The sequence below is a fragment of the Schistocerca serialis genome, chromosome 10 (assembly GCF_023864345.2).
Source record: "Schistocerca serialis cubense isolate TAMUIC-IGC-003099 chromosome 10, iqSchSeri2.2, whole genome shotgun sequence".
Taxonomy (NCBI): Eukaryota; Metazoa; Arthropoda; class Insecta; order Orthoptera; family Acrididae; genus Schistocerca; species Schistocerca serialis.
Window position 1 is genome coordinate 44,863,225 of NC_064647.1, and position 18,350 is coordinate 44,881,574.

General features: G+C 39.1%; 1 protein-coding gene across 4 annotated transcripts in view; it reads right to left on the reverse strand.

Moving 5' to 3' along the window:
* LOC126424958 (uncharacterized) overlaps nucleotides 1–18,350 on the reverse strand; it is a 140,693-nt gene that overhangs the window by 7,188 nt on the left and 115,155 nt on the right. For all 4 annotated transcript variants that reach the window (XM_050087827.1, XM_050087830.1, XM_050087828.1 and 1 more), the window contains one exon: nucleotides 16,991–17,195. In XM_050087827.1, coding sequence (XP_049943784.1) covers nucleotides 16,991–17,195 — 205 coding nt within the window. The remainder of the gene's footprint in view (nucleotides 1–16,990; nucleotides 17,196–18,350) is intronic.

The window sequence follows — 18,350 nt, forward strand, 5'->3', positions numbered from 1 at the left end:
TAATGCATAACACTTTCAGCATCAGTCGAACGGTCAGTGAGCCAGAACATTCCGTTGCTGCTGCAGATAAGGCAAGTACACATTTGTCTGTGAATTATATTTACGAGCTTTGATGTGGATACTAGTTTAGTTTCTGTTTAAATTCTTGCGTATTTGGGTGTTTACTAGGCATTAATAACCATGTAATGTATATTTTTGCCTAGCATTCTAATAACTGTGTAGTGTATAGTTTTGCTGTCATTGGTATGGATAGGGACTGTGACTGCTGTGTCAGATGTGAGCTGACTTGGAGACCCTTTGCGCACAGCTCCAGGTGGTGTTGTCTTTGGTAACACGGCTTGAGACTGTTGACAATGGGCGCCATTGAGGTGGCCAGACATGGGGATCAATGGGGCGTCCAGGGCATCCCACGTGTCTCCTAACTGGTTCAGTATTGTAGCCGTTCTGTGTACTGCTCACAGTGAAGTTGAAGTTGACCCCTCAGCTGTGGTCGAGTGGGAGGTCACTCCAATGTGTGGCAAGCAGTGGAAAGACTTTCCAGGAGGACCTCCGTGGATCATCTGATGAACAGGTTTTGGGTGCTATCTCTGGCTGACGTAGTTCTTGGGCCAGATGCAGTCACTTGATCTGTTCTAGAGGAAGCCTCTCAGCCCACAAGGTATGGGGATTCACAAAGGGTGGAATTATTACCAGTTTGGAGCTCTAACATTAGGTATGTAATGGGGGCCCTCACAGATATGGCTGCCCAGGAGGGGAAGCCTTTCCAGATGTGGAAAGGCTGCTTCTGGAGGTTCTGAAGAGCACAGGGTGCAGCCAGCTGAAGGTGGTGACTCATTTCAGAACTAACAATGCATGTCATTTTGGACTGGAAGAGATTCTCTCTGGTTTCAGCACCCTAGCCCCAGTGGGGCTTGTGAGATGAAGGAAGAACTTGCCATCTATAGCATCATTGACAGAACCAACTGTGGCCCCTTGGTACAGAGCCAAGAGGAAGGTCTGAATCAGATGCTCTGACAGTTCTGTGGCCCTGTAGGCTGTGGATTCCTTGACTAGTGCCAGAGGGTGGTGGCTTTCCAGGTTCTGCTTAATAGGTCAGCGGTCAACTGCACACAGGATAATGGGGGCAGTGTTGAAGGGACTGGGAGATATTTCAGGTTAGAGGGTCTCGGGAAACTGCAGAAAGAGTGTCAGTCTAAAAGGGTGCAGGACAAAAACAGAAAGGTAGGCTATGCAAGAATTGGTATTGTACTTGTAAATTGTTGTAGCTGTGTTGGAAAAGAACCAGGGCTCTGTTCACTAATAGAGAGCACTGAAGTTCAAAGCATTACAGTTATAGAAAGCTGGCTAAAGAGAGAAATAAATTCAGCTGAAACTTTTACAAAGGACCTAACCATGTTCAGAAAGGGCAGATTAAATACAGTTGGTAGTGGAATATTTATTGCTGTCAGAAGTAGTTTACCCACCTTAACTCATAGACATTATCTACTTCAGTTTCACTACATGGTAGACATTATATCTGACAACCCAAATACACTAATAATTGGTTCTTTTTACTGGTTCCTGAACTCATATCATACAGTTGCTGCACAGTTCAAAGAAAACGAGAGTCTCATTTCAAATAGGTACCCCATTCATAGATTTCAATCTACCTTCGATATGTTAGTGAAAATACTTGTTTAAAGGCAGTGGTATGCATAAAAGGTCTTCGGAAATCGTTTTGAATGCAGTCTCAAAAAATTATTTTGAACAATTAGTTCAAAGGTCCACTCAAAGTGTAAATGGTTGCAAAAACATACTTATCTCTTTGTAACAAATACTTCTGTGCAAACAGGGATCATCATGATGGATACAGTGATTAGTTATCAGAGGGTTGTTGTAGCTGGACAAAATACTGTAACATCAAAACCCACCAAAAGCAAACGCAAAATAGTCTACTTAGAAAAGCAGCTTTAGGCAAATTTTTAACTGCCTTATTCTTTTTTTTTTTTTAAGACACAGTCTCCAATCCTTCCAGTTTGACTATGCAAGTGTATATCAGATGCGGTTCCAATTCAAAGAAATATTATCGACAGCAACATTTATACTGGATGATGGTTATTGAATTATATGAAATAAAATCGTCCTAACTTCTGAATGGTTTGCATTAGGTCGTTCGAACTGCTTGGTTGGACGCAGGGCATGATGGGAATTAGTATAAGCATGTGCACGCACCTTGTTGCTGCCAGCCATTTGCACATGAAAATGTCATGCTACAGTGTGCCTAAGCATATAGTCCTCCTGAAGGTCTACTAGGTGAGCAATAACAGTCCAACTGCACCTCAAAGGAAGTTTGCAACTGAGTTCAAGCTGAAGACAACCAGTCCAAGTGTGCTAACAATCAAGAATTTGATTCACAAGTTTGACAGAATGGGTAGTGTTCATGATGACAGTGGTGGGAATGCAGTGACAACAGCTGAAAACATAGAGAAGACACGTGTTGTGTTTCAAACCAGCCCCATGAAATCGATCAGACAAGCTATGCAACAGGTGGGAATCAGCTAGGAGACATTATGATAAATTGTTGTTGAAGACTTGCATCTCTTTCCATACATTAAGGCCCAGGGCCATTTTTGAACTACACAAAAAAAAAAAAACATAAATCAGTTATAAACTGTGCCATGCACACACTTTGTTCAACATGTAAACGTCACTACAGATATTCAAATTTATGTTATGACATTTTCGATATGCCTCCCATGATTGGTGATGATTGGGTGCAGGCAAACAGTGCTATTCTGCATGATCCCACTGAAGTGTCGGAAGATTGATGCTGTCAATGACCTCATGAATGCATTTCCAGACGTGTACACACACACACACACACACACACACACACACACACACACACACACACACATTTTTCCACTGTGCACAAACTCTAGGCAATGGTCAATGAGAGATTACAGAACAAAAAAGGTCTGCTGAATTTATGTCTAGAAATCTAGAAATGCTTGGTTTCCATGCTAGAGACCATTTATTCAATCACACATTGCTATAGAGACTACAGTCTAATACACGCTGTACCATGCAGCCACAGTAACATCTGAACAGTGAAGAGCAACATGAATATGCTGCTCCAGCATCTCATAACCAGAGATCGCACAGGTTGAGATCCAGTGAATGAGCAGGCCCTGCAACTGGACCCCTCATCTGATCCATCGATCAGGGAAGACACGATTGGGATGCATCCAAACATCAATGGTGAAGTGGGCTTGTGCACCATCATGCAGCAACCATATAACCCTTCCAATCACCAATGTCACTTCTTCCAGCAGGGGAGGCAAAGTCACCCACAAGAAACGCTGATAGTTCTGGTCTGTTAGGCGATGTGGCAGGAAACTGGTCCCAAAATACGGTCGCCAATTAACCCCAGACCACACATTCTGGCAAAACACTGTTGCAAACATTCAATGCTGTGGTTGTTGGTGGCGGAGATAGGCCTCCTGATACAACATCGCTGCCTGCCGCCCGTTTCCATTTGCCTTTTTGTAAGTAAACACCTTGTCAGCATGCTCTTGATGTGAATACAGAACCATTTTATACAAGGCTGTATCACATCCATTACAAAGTTAGTCACTCTAGTACCTCCCACCACAGAAGTCGAACATGTGCCAGAGCAAATGGACGTGGTCAGACCATAGAGGGCTCCACGTCCGTGGCGGCTATTCCACGCAGCGAGGGCGCCACCGCTACGCCACGTGCAGACAGCGGCCAATAGCTGCTCCCTCCGGTTTTGTATATAGGGACCCGCTCTGCCCTAGTGCAGTCAGTCTGGTACTCACTCTGGATTGCATTTCTATCTTGGCGGTACTGCGTTCTGGTCTTTGCTTGTTGTTGACATTTGCCTGGCTCTGGTTCTGAGTGGATCTACTGTTGGTGTTTGGTGTTGTGGTTTCTACAAGCCTCCATTGTTTATCTCTTCCTTGTTGTGTTGGTAATAGTTGGTCATGGTCGGTTGTCGTTGATCTGCCGTCCGACTCGTCCTTGTGTTTAACCGGTGGTGCGTGCTCCACCGCCGGTGGCTTCCCCGCCCGGCGGCTCCGATCCGCAGCCCAAGGCGTTCCCGCAGTTGGTTTGGTTACAACAGTCAGCAAGAGATGAATCTGACACCACATTACCAATCACTATGGCTGGAGAGGGCACTAGGGCATTATGTATGAAGTAAAAGTACCACCCGCTAGGAGGAAACCATGAAACTGCAATTATTGCTGCATGGTACAGCGCTTATTAGGCCGCAGTCTCTGAAACGAAGTATGATTGAATAAATGGTCTCTAGCATGGAAACCATGCATTTCCAGACGTAAGTTCATTAAACCTTTTTTGTTCTGTATCCTCTCATCGCTCAACCCCTAGCATTCAAACTCAGTTTTTAAACAGGGTAACTTTTCTCCTCCGTCACAGAAGCAATGAAAACAGGAAAATGTTATGCCAAATTTCAAAGAATGCAAAAACCCCCAAGATTGGCAAAGCTTTAGAGAAGCTCGAAATTTAGCACAAAATTCAAAGCAAGAAGCTGTTAATATTTTCCATTACGAAATTCTGTCTTAAAATCTGTATATGACCAAAATTTCTTTGGATTTTCTGCCAAACACACCAGCAGAAAGACACTGCTTTAGTGGCATTGTCATCCATGACATCACCATTATCACACAGAGTTACTACATATAGTTTTCTGAAATTCCTTCACCAAATAAAATGAAGTAAATATTCCAGAATCCAAATCTACAGCAACTGCCAAATGAGTGACTTAGAAGTAGATATCCTTGGTATAACGAAGCAGCTTAAATCTCTGGTCGAGACTGTATACTATTCAGACTTCTTTTAGGGTATGCTGATACAATAGCTCCATAGTTAGGAATCATGTACAAAAATTCACTCGTAGAACGATCTGTACCCAAAGACTGGAAAGTTGTGCAAGTCACACCAATATCCATGAAAGGAAATAGGAGTAATCCACTGAAGTTCAGACCCACATCACTAATGTAGATTTGTAGTAGGTTTTTGGAACGTATACTGAGTCTGAACATTACAAGTTACTTCGAAGAAAACATTTTATTGACAAAGAGCCAATACATATTCAGAGAATATCATTGTCATGAAACACAACTAGCTCTTTATTCTCATGAGGTATGAATCATACTGACAGGTTGTCGAATTGATTCTATATTTTTATGTTTCCAGAAGGCTTCTGACACCATTCCTCACAAGAGACTTCTCATCTAATTGTGCACCTACGGAGAATCGTTCAGTTGTGTGACTGGCATTCCCCAAGAAATTGTTGTAGGTCTTCAGTAGTGCTTGATCTCCATCAAGATTTAGGAAACAATGTGAATGGCTCACTTGGTAAATGACAGCTTCATCTGCAATCAATCTATCTCGTAAAGTCATCAGATGATCAAAACCAATTGCAGAACAATTTAGACAAGATATCTATTTGGTGCAAAATGTGGCAATTGACTATATGGAGGGGTTTTTTTTCCGCTGTGTACTAACTCCAGAGACTGATTCATGAGAGGATTTGGAATAAAAAAGGTCTAATGAACTTATGTCCAGATATGCATGTTTTCCATGTTAGAGACCATTTGTTCAATCATACATTGTTACAGAGACTGCAGTCTAATACACACTGTACCATGCAGCGACAGTTTCAGTATGCACGGTTTCCTCCTAGAAGGTTCTACGGTTCCTCAATCATCATGCCCCAGTGCCCTCTCAAGCCACAGTAATTGGTGATGTTGTGCCTGATTTACTTTTCTTGCTGACTCACCTTGTAGTGGGTGTGATACAACATTGTACACATCGATTCCATATATGAATTGATAGCTTGCAGACATGATGTTTACTTATGGAAAGGAAAATGACAAGGGGCGACAGGCAGCAATGTAGTATCAGGAAACGTATCTCCGCCAATAACAACCACAGCATTCACTGTCTGCAACAGTGTTTCACTGTTTGTGTGACACAAGGTCATTTTCAGGAAGCAAGAAATCATGAAGGACGTACCTGAAATGTTCAGATGCCAGACTTGGAGGAAAATGTGATTAACACTGCGGAAGGCAACTGCTGCATCAATACCAGGCAGATGGCCCGCCAGTACGCCAGACGACCATGTGGAACATTCTCCATGACAACTGTTACTACCCTCATCACTTACAGCATTTGCAGGGCTTACTAGTGACCGACTTTCCACATCGGTGGCAGTTTTGTCACTGGTTTCTTCACCAGGCAACCAAAATTCTGGGATTTGTGTCATCCATCATATTCACAGATGAGGCCCCCTTTATGCAGAGTAGTATCTTCAACTTCCATAACAGATTTCTGTGGGATAGTATGCAGAGACCCCATGGTTTTATGACATAAAATCAACAGTGTTGGTGCAGTTGGAATATATGGGCTGGGATAATTAGTGACAATATTTTGGGACCAATCTTCCTTCCACATCGCGTAACAGGCCAGAACTATCGGTGTTTCTTGCAGATGACTTTACACCCGCTGTTGGAACAAGTGCCACTGATGATTTGAAGGGTCATGTGGCTGCTACATGTTGGTGCTCCAGCCCATTTCGTCATTAATGTCTAGACGCATGTCAATCATGTCTTCCCAGATCAATGGATCACACAAGAGGGTCCAGTTGCATGGCTTGCGCGTTCACCAGATCTCAATCTGTGCGATTTCTGGTTGGGGGGCGATCTCAAAAGTATTGTGTGTGCAAAGCCCATTCCAGACGTGGAAACAATGGAGCAGTTTATTCATGATGCCTTTGATGCTGTTTGGATGCCTGGCTGATGTGAACGTGTGAGACAAATCACAGTACAGTGCATACCCGCATGTGCGAGGCACATGGAAATCATTTTCAACACATGCTGTAACTATGCCACCCTCTAGGAGGAAACCATGCATACTTTAACTGTTGCAGTATGGTACTGCGTGTATTAGACCACAATCTCTGTAACAATGTATGATTGAATAAATGATGTCTAGATCGAAACCATGCATTTATGGACATAAGTTCATTAGATGTTTCTTATTCTGTATCCTCTCATTACTCAATTCCTAGAGCTTGTACGCAGTAGCAAAAATCACCCTGTATCTAATTAAAAAAATATGAAGTACTGTAATCCACATGTGTACTAAAAGGAATTTGATAAATTTTGGTTACAGGATAAAACCACACAAATCTAAATGCTTTAAATTCACCTGAATGCTCTAAATTCAACTAAATACTTTGGGATTACAGTTAAGAATAACTGAAACTAGAACGGCCACATAGCTAATGTTATGGAAAATGAAATAAAAGACTGCAATTTATTGCCAGAAGACTCTGAAAATACAACATGTCCACTAAAGAGAATGCTTACACTGTGCTTGTCACCCATCTTCTGGAGTATTGTACTGTGTTGAGGGATCCACATCACAGACGATTGCACAGGGCACCTCATTTTGTAGTATCGCAATATAGGGAGAGGGTGACACAGATATGCCATGCAAATTGGGCTGGCTCTGAGCACTATGGGACTTAACATCTATGGTCATCAGTCCTCTGCAAATTGGGGTTGCAATCATCAGACCAAAGGTGGCAGGACCACCTTAGAAATTTCAATCACAAACATTGTCCTAAGAGTGTGAAAATGTTTTGTTGGCACCCACCTACATAGCAAGGAATGGTCATCATAATAAAATGACAGAAATCGGAGCTCACATGGAAATATTTAAGTTTTCCTTTCTCCCACACACTGTTCGGGAGTGGAATGGTAGAGAACCAGTAACTGTGGTTCGACTAACCATCTGCCAGGCACTTGATTGTGAACTGAGGAGTAATCATGCAGATGTAGATCTGTGTGATCTGGCATTTAAATGCCTTGCTTTCTTTTTTCACCATGCAGAGATAATGCACAGGTTTCTTTTATTCCTTGTACATTATTTCCTGCTTCTAATGTTTTATTGTGTCAAGGTTTCTTACGCTATATCTACTATTAATATTCATCATTCCGATTGTGTTTGTTATTGTTTTCGAACATACATTTATTTGCATATATGTTACAAGTGGTACTGAGACTGTGCCCATTTCAAAGATATACTTTGGTTGAAGCACCTGTGTAAGGCCATATTGGATTTTGTGAAGCTCGTATTTGGTGTGTTTTGTATTATAACTTGTACCCTAGAAATAAATGACATTCCAAAACTTTTGTACATTGAGAATCTCTCAGAAAGGTACAATTTATTTATATTAAACATTACATAATGTATTATTGACGTTTAAGGATTTCAGGAGACATATGACTGACAGCAAAGCTCAGTAACGCTCTCGGTCTGTGGTGTGGTGGGTGAGTAGTGAATGAGGAGGTTGATTTTATGATGAAGGAATTTTTGGTTGAGTCCTCCCAAATGCAAAAAAAAAAAAATATTATTCAACTTCACAATTCTGAGAGCTTCTTGGAGTTATCATTGTCAATAATTTAGAAACTAAGCTTGATACATGGAAATGCAAGTGAATATTCAAAACATGTCTGTAATCTGGTGAAAACGTAAAAAAGACTGACACATGAGAGAGGATTAAAATGTGGCTTACTGTCACTGTTAGCCACCTATACAGAATAATAAAAAATTTACAAGCTAGTTATTTTAGGAAACTTCTTTTCCAAACAAGAACATCTTCAAATTGAACACACATGCAGACAAAACATATTCTGGTACTTGTGCAGCCATATTCCTGCTGGTGTTTCAGTTACTTTCAAGATGAAAGGTAGAAGTTTACTTTCCTGGCAGTGAACTGTAATTTTTCACACAAATGAGGACATACTTTACACACCCAGAACATTTATTTAACTGTAGGAGAGCTTCTCCTTAAGTAATTTTTGTAATGCATACTGCTATGTAAATAACAAATATGTAGGTAAACAGGTCCTCATTTCCAAAGAAAGATGATGCAGCTATAATTGAAATTTATGCACAAATTAGAACATACTTCACACAATCAGCTCACTAACGTTGCGTTGGGGAAGCTTCTTGAGTACTTTCCGTACTAATACCGCTATGTAAATAATGAGTATAAAGTGCGCAGGTTGTCATTTTCAAAGAAAGGAATGACAGTAATACTTTCCAAATTTGTAGTGAGTGGACCAGCCGAACATACAAATAGTTTTTGCTTTAAAGGCAGATTCACACTTGTCAGAATGCCACTGCCATGTAACCATCACATTTTTTAACATTGATGACAGAGGAATTCCTGAGCACTCACACTATACGGCACATCAACGTCAAAAGAATGCTGTGTCGTTACAGCTGGTTAATAAAGTACTCAAAAAGAGGTGCTATTTCGCAGTTCATGGTAGATCATCATCAAAATGCCAAAATTTAGTGTAAAGCAGTTAGCGATGACTGCTGTTGCAATTGATGATGAAGAACAGAGAGCAAAAAGAGCCTGGGTTAGAAAAATATTAAAAACTTGAGACTGTGAAGGAGAGTTCCACACTCTTTACAAGGAGCTGGAAGAGGAGGTGTCATTGTTCTATAAATACTTTAGAATGTCTGAAAAACAGTTTTTTCACCTGTTAAGCAAGATACATATGAAAATTACTAAGAGAAAATCAAGATTTAATCATCCAGTATCACCTCGACAGAAGCTAATGGTTTGCCTACGGTATGTCTAGATGGGCATACATTTCTGTTACCTGCTGTTTGTCATTAATTTATTACAAAGCTTGTTTCAAACTTCTGCATGCTGCATCAGCTTTACTCCTGGTTTTTCTTTTCACTATTCCACTGGAAAAATCCTGAGAAAAGCTCACTGAAAGAAATACATATCATTTATTTTGCGATGTATTCCTTCAGGATTTAAAACAAAATACTCTTAATTTACTACTGTCGTCCAGTACATATTAAGACTTTTTCGTGATAGCAATCAGTGGGGAATACATTCGTATTAGTGTAGCCTACTTGGTGAGCATCTGTCACATTAAGTACACAGTGTGAACTATTATCTGTCAAAATTTCTTCCTGGGAAACCTTGACATGATGCTCATATGATGTGACGTGTCGACAACGCTCCATTGATGGTGTGTGTGAATTCCACCATTTGAACTACAGAGGATGATCTTTTGACATGATGTACATAACAGTGAAGTTTTGTTTACTCGTCTGCTAGAATGGCTGCTGCAGTCAGAATGATACCTTGACAACAGAGACATTTATTGATACCTTTGTGGATGTCAAAGGGTGTCTCTGAAAGCAGCGCAGCCATAGTACCTCTCGTGACGTTTATACAAATAAAGGAATATGTTTCCGAGTGCTATTGGTTGTACTTTGTAAAGTTTATTGCGAGTGATGTAGGGGCTGATTAATATTTTCTCTGGTTTCGCACGTTTTCATAAAAATGCCACGAAGAAGGAAATTCTCACCTAAATTAAAATTCAGAGGAAATAAATACATAAAGCTAAATGAGGTTAGTGGTAGTGGGTCAAAGGAACCAAGAAGATAATCACAACCTCAAAAATAAAGTGCAGTGTCTTGATGGAGTTTCCTCCTAGGCAGCTTGTGGAGGTGAGCACGCTTTTGAAAATACTGTGGTGAATCTTAGCATGCCCTGCAATTTCATTTCAAAAAAATACTGTGTGCAGACTATGCAGTGATGAGTTATCCTTGGGAGAGAATCAGTGTCTTCACACAGGGATTGTGCCAAACCTGATGTTGAATTGTACCAAATGTGGTGCAGTAGCTACAACAACAACATCAGAAATGGCAAATAATAATTTGTACAAGAATAATGTAAGGTTAGTTTGTGGTCTCAGATTTATTGGTAAAGGGATGGAGGCAGGCAAACTTTAATGTGCATTACTTGACATTCCAAATCCACCTGTAAAATTTATGATGTTCAATAAAATTATTGGAACTGCTGTTGCTGAAGTTTGTAGCAACTCAATGAAGGAAGCAGCTGAAGAATCACTCAAAGAAAGTGATGACAGCGCAAGTGGGGATGTTTGTGCATGTTTTGATGGCAGTTGACAGAAATGTGGCCACACTTCACTAAATGGTGCTATGACAGCTACATCATTTGATACACAGGCAAGGTAACTGATATAGAGATTGTTCGTTAGTACTGTAAAACTTGTGACAGTGAAAGTGAGAAAGAGGATGAATGTAACTGTCACGTGGATTATACTAGTCCATGTGGTGGAATGGAAGTAGCAGGAATTCTCAGAATTTTTAATCATTCAGTGGCAAACAGAGGTGTCAGGTACACACAATATTTAGGGGATGGTGACAGTAAGGCTTATGACTGGATATGTGCAGAACAATCCTATGGTCCTAATATCTTAATTTCTAAATTAGAATACATTTGGCATGTCCTGAAGAGAATGGGGTTCAGGTTGAGAATATTATTAAGAGAAAATCAAAAACAGTACTGGGAGACGCTAATAAGATGTGTGACAAAGGCCGCCCAACAAATGTTGAAATAGGTAGATTACAGAATTATGGTCACTTGGCGATAAGAAGAAATGTTGGGAATTTAGAAAATCTGAAAAAAAACTGTATGGACTACCTTTTTCCATAAGCTTTCCACAAATGAAAATCCTCAGTACTATCTCTGCCCAAATGATACTGACACTTGGTGCAAGTACATGGGATGTGGAACATATGACCACAAACATTTTTTTCCTGCAGCAGTAGTGAATGAAATTAAAGCTATTAGTAATGATACTTTGTTGAATAAATGTCTTCCTAGGAATATGCAAAATTTATATGAATGTGTGAAATCTATCATTTGGACCCACTTGCCGAAAACTGTATTTGTTCAGATTACAACCCTCAAATTTGGTGTTTATGACACTATTTTATGCTTCAGTGACGGTGTAATAAGAAAACTGGATGTTTTGGAAATATTGGGCATAAAATCTAGTGGAAATACTGCAAAACCCTTCGTGCAAATAGATAAAGAGAGGATCCACAAAGCAGAAATTGCTAATTTAAAATGGATAAAAGAAGCTATACAGAAAAGAAGAGGCACCAGGAGAATAAAGTCAGTACGATTCAAATGATGATCAGTATGGTGCAGAAAAATATTAGTGGTAAGTAATCCTCATCAATAACTAGTTTACAAATGCTATACTAAACTTTAAAATGATTTTTCTCAAAACCACATTTTTTTTTACTTTCAGGTACCATTATTTTCTAAACTAATTGGATTAGAAATATGAAATTTGGTCAATCTGTACTCAGGATGGCAATAAGTTATTACAAGTAAATTGAGAACCACTAACTGAACAGAAACTGTTTTATAACAATTAATGTATCAAAAAAGTGAAATTTTATTAGTGAAAGAATAAAAAAATTTCTTCAAATCCATAAGAGGTATTTTGTTCATTTTACTTGTGAATGCAGGAATACATGTTATGTACATTAAGTAAAAATTTCACTGCTTTAGCACTTACAGTTCTTTTGAAAAGTGTACCTATTCAAAGAATGAAATAGCATTGGCAGAATAGGGAAAAGATTCAAGTATTAATCATACTGCAACATACACACCTCTTTGCGTGGTATCATTTGCAAAAAACCGCATTTCAATATCTTGAACTATTTATGAAATATGATGTGTGTTACGACCACATCATTCACATCGGGCATGGCCAGAACACTGGATACAATACTCGCAACACTCTTGTGGATGCAAAAATCAGTATCTTGAGAACGGTGGCATACATATCTTTCAGCTCTAAATACAATTTCAGGATGTTAGGTACATTTCACATGCTGCTATCAATGACATAAAATGAACCGTACTCAGTCTACACAATGTATTTTTACCATTGCAAAAATGTTAAAATATTGTACAGTGCTTTACCCCACTGAATACGGCACAGTAACTACAACAAATAATGAAAGGAAAATCAGTTATTTCTTAGGTGAAGATATCACACTGTAAGAAATGAAAGAATAAAATGTTTCACCAGACAGTTTGCTTAAAATCGGATGTTAATGTATTCCATAATGGTCGACATGTCCACTCAAGCCTGTTATTAACAATTCATGTAACTCTCCCATAGGTATAACAACCAATATCTTCAGATCAGTGATACATGTCAGTGTGGTATCAGCTGTAAGAACAGTTTGGAAATGTTACCTATATTTCATATGCTGCAATAAATGTCTTACACAATGTGTTTTCACCTCTGGAAAAATTAAAAAAATCCTTCAATGTTTTATTGAACTGTATGCAGCACAGTAAAAACAAATAACCAATAGCAATTTGGTTCTTTATCAAGTGAAGATATCATGGTGTAAGATGTGAAAGAATCAAAATTTTCGTCAAACAGCTCTGTTAAAATTGGATAATAATTATTTCACCAGTGGCCCACATCTTCTCAAACACTTTGCTGACAGTTAATGAATGGACTCAATAAACATTTAGCAGTAGTATTATGACTGCTGATGTTTTACAGTGATATCACTTGTAGATTCATCCTTTCCTCCAGTTATTCCAATCATGAATAGATGTTGGATAGCAGGTTTATGGAAGAGTAGCTATGAAACAATACTAAGTTACTGAGATGAATTGAAAGTGACACTTTTATTTACTCATGGCCTTCTAACACCCTACTAAAATTTCCAGGGTAGTTGTACTTCTTAGGCATGAAACTATAACAACACACTTGTTTGTCTATGCAGTGATTCATTTCTAGAGGAGGGTTAAAGAGAACAACTTCATTTGTTAGAGTAACTGTATTTATTGTGTATTGGGGAGGTGTACAGGGGAGGTAGGCCATATGGCAAAACCAGTTCACAGGTAGCTGTCCTCTGTCTCCCAGTGCTGGAAGCAGTATAAGGCCACAAAAAGCTGCACTTTCCACGGAATGCAGTGAGCATGTCTGTAGCAGCCACAGGGTCAATAAATCCACATACAAGCTGAGCTGTGAATACTGGCAAATTGTTAATTAGCAGAGAGGCATTGCACTGTGATGGTGTATCTACAGGATTAGTAAATACTCTGGCAGAATCTCACATCAGAAGTAATAGTGTAGTCACTGCAGCCTCCAAATGGAATTTTATATGAGTATAATAATTTGAACGGAGTACTGAAGAAAGGCACCAAAGACTCAGGAAAAGATCTCATGTCAATAAAAAGATGTCACAATGGTATGAAATTAACCTGAAACACAGTAACATAAACAGTCTGGAGCCAGATTGTGGCCTGATCACCTACAAATTAACACAGAAGTATACAAAGATAAATTCAAAGCAGTTGTAGAGGGATTCAGTTGGTATAACTGCCCCTGGCAGTCACACATAGTAATTGAGATGAGGAACTTTTAACAACTGCACATGTATAGTACGCATGTGTGTGTATGGTCAGGCACAGAGTACTGGACAATGTTTTAGTGTTAAAGTAATACTGAGTCTTGTGTAATTTTTAAAATGCCGTGCTATCTACCAACAAGGAAGAAAGAACTGTCATTAGCACAAAAATCTAAACAGTATAAAAGTGTATTCTATAAAGTGTTTTGTTTGTCTTGTACAGTAGTGCATTTGCCTATCAGCCACAGTAATCCATCATTTTATTTGAGGAAAATAACAAACTACAGAATTGTCAAAAGGTCACTGTGAATGGCAAGAACTGTACAAAATAGCAATGTTAGTAGAGAGTATGGTCCCTCAAGAGGAATAGGAATTGCCTTTTAGAAGGTTATTATTAGTGGACAATGAATTCAGGACTTATGGAAGCAAACTGTCACTTATGCTAGCTACCTCCACTACAATAGTGACTTAAGTAGTCAAGGTAACAGCTAGATTATAATTCATGTACTTTGACAGATGTCACTAGTCACAAATTGTCACAAAATTATGGACCACTCTTGCTGTAATGTTCTTTCATATTCAGTACTCTAATTGTAGTGAAACTGTCTTGTTGTTGTTGTTTATGCTATGTTACAATTTTTTTGGAAAGTTAATTCTTGTGTTACATATATTTGCTTTTAACTAACCACAGAAAATAATGTCACATCTAATGTGGCACTGACAGCACAACATTCCTTCACAGATTTAATTAAGGCAAGAGGCTGAAAATCTGTTTGAAAGGACACTTTCTCCCACAGTTCATATTGCTGCTGTCTAACACACTGGCTCTTTAGTAACATGATGCACATGCTCAATATCAAGTCGCATTTTTACAAGCTGAAGCTAGTAGCTACATTAAACACAAGTGTTATACAATCCAAGGTAATATATGAAAGTAAGTGAATTTGTTTCAGTAAAAGATTGGTTATTGTCTGTTTGTTCCATGAAATATCTAACCAGAGAGGTTTATGGTGTATCTGACCAAGGGAAAAACAGAAAAACATCATCACAGATTGAGTTACTCTCAAAATGTATACCTCACACACCAATGCAGTTGCAGTTAAATATTACTTTCTCCAAGTTTTGTGGCTCATTATACCACTGATAGTTCCTGTAGTTGCACCGAGTTATATACAGAAGAGACTTCAAAATATTACTTTTGACAAACTATTCCTTCCATGTTATATGTGTAACATAATCTCTCTCCTACACAGTCACAGATATTCCAAACAGTTAGGTCACCTGGACTGAATCCACTTAAAAGTAGTCATTTATGTTTCACAAGCATGTTTATTACTTCAACACTTCAGGAATACCTGTGACACATCCAATTGCCCTGTCTTAAAATAATCATGATTACACTGATGTAGTGGTTAATACATTATCCAGACATAAGTGAGACACCTAATCTGTTTAATCAGTTTTGCACCCAGGTTTGAAGTATCACAGCAATAACAGTCATATAAATCATCTGAAACAATAGGTTTTGAAACCATTTCGAGGCTGATACACAGGTTCATCCTTTTGTGGCACATGTCGCAGCAACAGGTGCATTTGTCTGCATAAATTCCATTCCTCAGACCAGTATTATAGGAGAATTTATTTTCATAAATGCTACAAGTGACGTACGTCACAAGTGCATCTGTGGAAACAAGTGATCCATCAGCTTGCTGTTGCTATTGGACCTTTCATGACCCAATCCACAGCCATGTAATTGTTCACATATGAGTTCACCAAAGTGCTTCTTCATATTACTCTAATTAAAGAATTTATGTTGACAAAATTTACAACTGCATGGTGTTTCCCAAGTGAAGTCGACATTCTGTCCTGAGGCCACTGCTTTCCATTAATGCCTTTAGACACACATCACAGCTTTACTGGCATTCACCATTATGCACACGCTAATGTGATTTCAGTATAGTACTTTGTGCAAATGTCTGATTCCAGCTGCACACTAGTGAACGCCCATACAACTGTGGGGTTTGCAAACAGTGCTTTAAGTGCCAACTTTGTGTGAATGTTTCACTGCAAACACAACAGCTGTATGGGCATTCACCAGTGTGTTGCTGTGAATGCTGCTTCAAGTAAGAACTTTTTGTGAATGTCTTGTTACATATGATACATCTGTGTGCATTTTTACCAGTTTGGAGAAGTGAATGTATCTTCAGAGAACTACTTGTTGCGACTGTCTTGTTGCAAACACCGCAGCTGTATGTGCGGTCACCAGTGTGCAGCTGTGAATGCTTTTTCAGGCAGCTACTTGTTATGTATGTTTTGTTGCAAATATTGCAGCTGTATGGTCTTTCGCCACTCTGGAGGCATGAATGTACCTTCACATAGATCCTAAACGTGAATGTCTTGTTGCAAACGCCACAGCTGTAGGGACAGTTGCCAGAGTGCATCCTCAAATGTGAAACCAGGTGGAATTTTTGCTTCAATGTCTTTTTGCAAACTTCAAATCTGTAAGAGCATACATCAGTGTGGACCTTCAAATGCCTGTTTAGGTTGCTAACCTTTGTGTAAATGTCTTGTTGCAAACGTCACAGCAAATGGGACATTTACCAGTGTGCTTATCTAATTGTTTCTTAAAATGGTCAGACCTTCTGAATATTCTGTCACATACGCTGCAGGAATGCAGAGATTCACGGCTCTCCTCATGTGTGTGCTCCTTCAGGTCCTCCAACTTTCCAAATGCCTTTTTACATATGGTGCACCTGTGCACCAGAGGTTTGGTACCATTTTTGTTCCCAAAGGCAGACCTGTGTTTAGTAATCAGACCACTGCTGCCATCAGTACCACTGTTGTCCTCCACGCCAACAGCGACAGTGCTGCAGAAAAGTGAAAAAAAAATTGTCAGAAAGATTTTTCATAGCATTACAGTTACATTTACTAATGGAGTGTAAAATTTCTCATGAGGTTCCTGTGAATGCACTGTACAAGAAATTTGGCACACCAAGTTATAAATGACGATCATGCTGTCTTAACTTCATGCAATATTTAAGCTTGGTTGAACCAATACATACTTTTAGTTCATATGCTGTATGGCTTCAGATCATAGAAGTTTCCAAATTTGTCAGAGAGCATTGAGAAGAGATAAATGTAACCAGATTCACTGATAACATGTCACTGCAAAGTGAAATACCAGGTGTGAGAAATTAGCTGATAGGTCCTATGGAAATGTGGGCTTGCTTCTGTGTGTCAATGATACAGACAGCTGTATCACAGGTGAAGACTCATCAGAGGGGTATGTGTGGTTATATCAGATTAATATACAGTGTTGAAGAGGGACACCAGCCTTTTCAGTGGTTGCTGCGGGATCAGTCTGGATGACTGACTGTTGGACCTTGTAATGTTAGTCAGTGTGGCCATGCTATATTAGTACTGTAAGCAGGTGTAATGAAATGGAAATTACAGCTGTTTATACATACCCAAGACAAGAAGCTTCAGTGTAACGATTAATGGGTATGGCATCCTCTTGGATAAATATTTCAGAAGTGAAATAGGGGGTTAAAGAATGGGGAATCAACACACATTTTAATATAAGTAATGCCTGAGGAGGATTAATAATGAACAAGAAAATAGAAATGTTGGTGTGCAGTTATGAATAGCTTAGTGACAGCCTTATCTTAGCTAACAACCACAACAGTAATGCCACTGCATAAGCCTACTATCTACACAGACAATAAGATTGATAAATATATGATGATACAAAGCAAATTATTCAGCTCTTCACAAAATTTAATTGTACTGGTGACTGGAGTAACAGGGTGTAGAAATGGATTACAGGGAAAGGAAGAGACAGACAAACATTAGGAAGACATTGGCTGGGGGAAGAGAATGACTGGGGAGTTTTGCATAGAGCAGAATTTAATCATTAAAGACATTTTCTTTAAGAATCATGGAAGTAGGTTTTATACATGGGAGATACAAATAGACACTAGAAAGTTTCAAACATATTACATAATTACATGACAGAGTCTTGG